The sequence below is a fragment of a genome, unplaced genomic scaffold (assembly GCF_019419815.1).
Source record: "Pyrus x bretschneideri cultivar Hongxiangsu unplaced genomic scaffold, Pyrus_bretschneideri_v1 Contig31, whole genome shotgun sequence".
NCBI lineage: Eukaryota > Viridiplantae > Streptophyta > Magnoliopsida > Rosales > Rosaceae > Pyrus > Pyrus x bretschneideri.
The window spans coordinates 2019194-2026286 of record NW_025999624.1 but is presented as its reverse complement, the minus strand read 5'-3'; the positions used below and the strand labels follow the sequence as shown (position 1 = coordinate 2026286).

General features: G+C 36.1%; 1 protein-coding gene across 1 annotated transcript; it reads left to right on the top strand.

The window, feature by feature from the left end:
• The first annotated feature begins 742 nt into the window (after positions 1 to 742).
• On the top strand, positions 743 to 4681 carry LOC103941963 (Holliday junction resolvase MOC1, chloroplastic). The gene is given in 7 exon segments (XM_048590361.1): positions 743 to 1052; positions 1055 to 1281; positions 1638 to 1743; positions 1811 to 1863; positions 2757 to 2888; positions 3254 to 3326; positions 4274 to 4681. Coding segments are annotated over 7 exon segments (819 nt in total). The 5' UTR covers positions 743 to 916; the 3' UTR covers positions 4366 to 4681.
• The last annotated feature ends 2412 nt before the right edge of the window (positions 4682 to 7093 follow it).

Here is a 7093-nt window from a genome sequence, read left to right as displayed (position 1 = left end):
ACCATTTAAGTAAAACTAAATATGCAATGCAGGATGAGCGACTATACCACACCATCTAAAATTGTAGTAAAATTAAATATTTAGTTCAAGATGGGCAATTATACCAAACCATCTAAAATTGCAGTGCATAATTAGTATTAAGGAGCTACGCCAAATAAGAAATAAAAAATATAAGTAATTATTAAATTGAGGACTAGGAAAATGCATGGTGCTAGCAGCTCTTGGTGAGGAAACACAAAGCAAGTGAGGCAGATAAGGAAGATGAACAATAATATCGTATGGGAAACATTTTTTGGCAAAGGAAGTGAAAACTATTTAGGGTTAAAGCGCTATGCTGTAAATGTGTTATAAATAGGTAAAAGTGATAGATATAACATTTGCTAGAAATAGAAGTGAAACAAGTGCATGTATCACACTGTTTATTTTCGTAGTTGTATCATACAAAAGATATAGGTAAAGAGAGGGGAAGAAAATTGGTATTGTTACTTTTACTCTTGAACTTATGTGTTGTTTGATCATACAATGCATGCTCTTTATATAGAGCCATTTAATTTAAGTGCACAAGTCTATAAGAAAAATTAATGCAGGTTGAAAACCATGTCTTTTAACAAAAAAATCTGACAATACAACTATTTTTTATTAAACCATGTGAACATTCAATTCCCACAACTTTTACAACATTTTATTCTCAAACACAAATGTGTTTAATTCTGTTCGAGGCTAGAAATAAAGAGACCTTCAAAATTTCCCCCAAAAAAAGAAAAGAAAAGAAGTTTTCGACTTGGACATAAACCGGAGGAGGTGGGCGGGGGCGGGGGTGCCTCTGCCTGATAGGATGATGCGAATGAATTGGACCAATTGGTTGGTGGAGTGAAGTGGGAGTGGGTGAGAATTTGAAATCTGAAATTGGATTTTGATGGAAGCTTTCCACCCCCAACTTCATCCCCAACACATGATCAGACTTCCTCTCTCCTTGTCTTCCAAACTCAACCTCAATCGGTGTTTTTCGCTTTACTCTCACTCGACGACACCCTTCTCCTCTGCCTCCGCTTCCGGGACGGGGTTAAGGCCGCCACCGCCGCCAAGGTCTCCGACGCTGCTCAGCTCAAACACAACTGGTTGGCCTCTCTCTCGTGCCCTTTTCCTCACGCCCCTGATTCCTTGGATTCGACCCGTACCAATTCGGATTCCAGTTGGGTCATTGGGGTCGACCCGGATGTTTCTGGTGCTTTGGCCCTCTTGAGAGCGGATGATGATGACCCAGCTTCTTCTTCTGCTCAGGTTAACTAACTAACTGCCTTCCTACTTCAAATGTTTTTTTTTTTTTTTTTTTTTCAAATTGCACCCCTATTTTCCTTTTAGTTTTTAGCAACAGTTAGTTAATTAGTTAGTTAGTTAGTTAGTTATTCAGTTTAATGGCATCATTGTTTGTCATTCTGGGCATCAACTGTTTCAGTTTGTTTCGATTCGAGGAAAGATTCTTTGCAGTTTAAGATAAATTGTTTTATACACTTAAGAGATTCCTACATGAGTTTGATAAATCTGGGTACAATGCCATGAAATTTTCCTTACTAATCCTGCTTTGGATTTTTGTCCCTGTCAACTTATGCAATCTCTTTTGTTTTCTGATTTCTCAGGTATATGACTCTCCACATTTGAAAGTGCTGGTTGGTAAAAGAGTTCGCAGGCGTTTAGATGCAAAATCTATTGTTCAGTTGCTCGGCAGTTTTGATGCTCCTCCCGGTATGCTCTCTTCTTCCTTTCATTCTTACCCTTTATCCTCAATCCTAACTGCACTTTCGTGTTTAAGGTACGGTTGCATATGTGGAGCAGTCGACCCCCTTTCCACAAGATGGAAAGCAGGTTAGTGTGATATCTCTCAGTAGACTATTCCTTGGTCTCGTTATGCTATTTTATAAACTATTTTACATCTGGTTCCTTTGTTTTTATAAATTGTGCGTATGACTGGCACCATTGTCATCCCCAGTAATATGAAAAATTGGAAAAAATCAGGGCCGTTAAAACAGTTATCTTTATTTCAGCATAAGAGGTTACTAGCAGGCTGGTTAGTCTTTAATAGTAGAGTCTGTAGTGCTTGCATATGTGTTGATCCTAAAAATAAGTTAAATAACAGACAAGGCTGTCGTACTAAGACAAAGCTGACCCATCCCTGTGGTGCACCAGCTCTGATACTGTGTTAGATAACCATTTGACTCCAAAAACTTAAGTTTTTAGGGAATAGGCCAACAATGCATATCAGCTAAGTAACTGCCCGTCCTCAAGCCAACACATGGAGGGAGAGAGAAAGAGAGAAATGTGCAGGTACAGCCCCACTCTGCACCTTGCAAACTGCGCTTACAAGTTGGAAGTTGGGATCAGAACCCATGTTAAACTGACAGGTTCAACTTGTCCTTGGGAAACTAATTTACAAAGAAAGGTTTCATGTACACTACATATTCCTTGAAAATGTGAGACTATGCTAAAGTAAATTTCCGTCAAGTTTTACAAACTGATTTTCGGTTCCAGTAGATTCTGTAAGAGAATATTTCTCCATATTTTCCAGTTTATCTCATGACATTTATCGTTTATAATTAGCGATAGAGAAGCCTTTCGGCCAATTATTTTAGCTGTAAGCCTAGACTACTGTTATAATTTCCATTTTGCTTGACTGATTGCCTTGAAAGTGAATAGGAAAAGAAAACAGAAATCTGTTTGAATTCTTTCGATTCTTGCTGAGAGCCTTTTCCTGGATGAAGGGATGGTGGAGTGGAGGTTTCGGGTATGGACTATGGATTGGGATCTTAGTTGCGATGGGGTTTTCTGTTGTTCCAGTGTCATCTGTTTCGTGGAAGAGCAAATTTGAAATCAGCGGAAGTATGTATACAAAGGTTAGTTGGTCTCAACTATATGTGCTTTCACAGCCTATTTACAGCATTTTAATTTCAGAATTTATCATAATTTTTTTGTTGAATAGAAACAATAGGCTAGGCCAATGGTTCGATTCCCTTAATCTGTATAAAAAAAAAAATAAAAAAAAAATAAAAAAATAAAAATAAAAAAAAACAAAAAACTATTTGACATTGCTTAACTAATTTTTTAGAATATGTCCTGTGAATTGTTCCATTGCTTAAATTTCAAACGCTAAGTTTTGATGATATCTGGACGGTTGGAATTGCATTAATTTCATCATTGAGTTCTATGTTGGAAAGGAAAAAAGATGGTATTAATTCTATTCTATGTATTGACTTGATAGGATGATAGCCGGAGGGTTGCGTCTGCATTATTTCCATCATTGAAGTCCATGTTGGAAAGGAAAAAAGATCACGGTACTAAATCTATCTTCTTAATTATATATACATACATACACACATACACACATACATACATATGTATGTATGTGTGTGTGTGTGTGTAATATGTATATATTGTTTCTACTATTTTATGCCAATAAATGATAAATAAAGAAAATTCTCAAAATTGAGAAAGACAGAGGGAAGGAAAGAGAAAACTCAGGGTATATATGACTAGAAGCTCCTAGTCTACTTTTACCTAATCTAGGAATAGAGGAATGTTGGAAGTGCATGTTTCAAAGGGCGTCTCTATAGTCTATAGGTTTGAGCTTCTGTTATGTAGAAGACATGTTTGCTCATATCACCTGTCTTTTCCTCTGTGGTATATATGCTTGTGCTAACTCTTGCAAAAGCTTATCTTCCTATCTTATGATCCTTTTAGTGCCTACTGTTTTTGCCGCGTAGTATCACGGTTTAGTAGTATTCTTCTTCACTTGTAAGTGAGAGGTCTTAGGTTCGATTCTCGTCAAAGGCGAATTTAAACCACATTATTGCTAGCCTATTGTGATGCTTAGCCCAGTTCCCCCCTTAGTATATAGATAATATCATTTGTTCACAAAAAAAAAAAAAAAAAAAAAAAGAAAAAGCCTGCTGTTTTCATCTCTTGACTTTCTTTTGGATGTGTCCCCTTGGGAGATTTTCATATCAATTTGGAGCAAATTCAATATAAACTCAACCTTCCTAATTGTCTCTCGTAAGTGAATTTAGTTAAAGTCATTTTCTCGACAATTTCATTGCTACATGAATCTTATATGAGCGAGGGCACTAATGCTGTAATCATATGAAAAAGGATCAAATGTTGTAGTAAATCAAGTTCAATGTTCTAAAATGTTCTCTCTCTTCTTTCTTTATTGTTGAAATATCATCATACATGCATTGTTTCATTGAATTCTAAGATTGTCGTGAATTTTCCTGATATTTAGGAAGGGCCGATGCCCTACTCATTGCCGCATACGGAAAGGGGATGGAGATTAAGTCAGACTTATCATCCAACCCAGAGGTATTTGTAACTTGAAATTTGCAGATTGCCCCCGATTAATTGTTATAAACCAAGAGAGGAATGATGAATGCAGCGTGCAGCAGTTTGAAAGATTTTCTCAGATTTAGATCATTGGTGCGATCATTTATCAGAGGTTAGTGTTAGCTTTTAGTACGAAGAATCTTTTTATTATTATTACTTGAGAATGTAATTTCCTAGAGTGTATAGTTAGTGAACCGTTGAAGTTCTTCCTTGCTTGGGATCCCCCTCTAAAAAGTGCCTTCAAACTTGGGGCGTGCTTATGAAACGGTAATGGAATAGCAAGAAACGGAATTGCACTGTGTTCGAAACATTCATGCGTTTGCTTTTCATTCTGATTCATGTGTTTTAGTAAACAACTTCTATGGATAAATACGATTTCTATTCCGATCCCAAGAAATTTTAGCAAACAATTTCAACATGATCTAATTCTGACTCTAACTCACTCAAACTCAATTCAATTTCCCACGTTCTGATTACGGATTGGTAAATGAGCCGTTAATGTTGATGGGGATTGATTGATCAGAGATCGCAACAAACATAAAATAGTCAAATAACATGACTTTGCTGCAAAGCCTGCTGCAGTGCTCCAGTTATACCTGTAAATTGGAGAAAGCGAGCTACTGAACTAACACATTCCAGATATACCTTTCGATGCAACTTTCCCCTGCCATTTTACATTTTCACTAAACATTATCAGAGCTATAACTATCCTATGCCTTCTAACGGTTGAGTGAAAAATTACTTAAGGATCAAGAATGCACTATAAACGAAAAACTCTAAAGGAGTTACATGTCGTATCCCGAAACATTTTGTGGATCTTTATCAAGCCTCACTCAAAAGAAAGAATGCCAAGACTAATTTCATCGACCAAGTTGATCTATTAGATATACCCGACCTATTGTCTGATTTATCAGGTCAATTGGAACAACCCATCTAGATGTTTTTGACTTTATTGTGGAAAGGAGGAATTAAGTTTATAAGTTTACTCAAATCAATTTTATTCTGTGTACTATTGTTTCATTATCTAAACTTGTTGTTTGAAGCTTTTAATTTTAATTCAATAAAAGTAGCATTGTAGTTTCCTTTTATTATGAATACCTTGTTTTTAACTCAGATTGTCTTACTCATTAGTTATACGATAGTTCGAGATAAAAAATATTTCTCAAGCTTGATACTTTACAAAAACAAAAGTAACGATAATATTTGGCCAATCAGACGTAATTGAGGGTTCCAAAAAAGCCCAGGTCATGTTACCAACTGGAACAATATTGTCCATATAAAATACATTATACGCTACTTGCTTCACAAGAAATTTGTTGAACTTTAAAGATATATGTTTGAATGGACTATATTGAAACAAAATATGCAGATAATATGGAATATATGCATACCTCAAATGATATCCAGAAGCGCACATTGGAGAAGTTGCATGGTTGAATTGTATTACACTTACATAAAGACAATTGAAACACATAATGTCGTGAACCAAAAGTTCATTGATCCAAAAATTTACATTCTTTGACATGATTGTTTGGGTCATACAAGATCCACCATGATGCGTAGGATCTTTACCAACTTTAATGGACATCCACTACTGAACAAACATATTGCTATATCAAATGATAACCCTCCAAGGCTTCTTCTCAAGGGAAGTTAGTACTTGGACCATCTCAATCAAAGATTGATACTAGATTCCTATCATTTTTTCAAAGAATTCAAGGCGATATTTGTGAGCTCATTCAACCACCTTGTGGACCATTTTGATGTTCCATGGTTTTGGTTAGACCTGCCAATTTCTTACACGACCAGTTAAAACGACATGAAAATAACGATTGATGTAGCCAAAAAGAAAGTGATGTAAAAATGTGGATAAATTTAAACCAAAGCTAGAAATTATTTAAGCTAATAAAGAGAGTGCACAGTAGTGGGAAAAACCCATAAAACATAAGTAGTCAGAGCATAAATGACAGTATGACATAAGTAGAGTAGCTGAATCTAGTTAAGGTACTTATTACACAATTGGAAATAAGCTCCTGCATTTATTTAGGAGAATGTCAAAATTGCCAAAGATCCCTTGTACGCCACAGAGGATTCAACTGACTACGTCCTGGAAGGGTGAAAAATAGAAGTTGTGAGTGGGGAAAAACAAAGGTTTATGAAACACATTTATTTTTTGAACATATTAACCCATTGCCGTAAAACAAGTATAGTTTCCAGAAAATCATACTACGTATAAGTATGAAATCAAAGGTAATTCAACAATAATTCATGAAACACACAAATCATAATATCTCAACCCTGGCATAAGAAAATCAACTGCTCATCAATCTATGCTAACACACGAGTTCATGCAGAGAAATTCTGACATGAGTAGGATTGGGTGTAATCATAATATACGCTCTAGTACTACAATCACATGAAGTCTGTCCCTGGGCACATCACATACGAGTCCTAGCTACCTATTGCAACATAGGACATGACTGGCACTATAATGGATCCAAAGTGAATGTGTGGTGCGAAGTGAACATACACATGAAGCCTGGCCCTGGCCTTCGCCCGGGGCGAGTACTACATCGGCGCAAGCATGCATGATGAGCAGGTAAAATGTATAAGAACATGCCATGACAATTTATAAATCTCAACCACATAATAGCACTTTTAAAATGAAATAAAACATGGCATGATAGGCATAATATTAATCCAAAAGCATTTGTGGAAACCA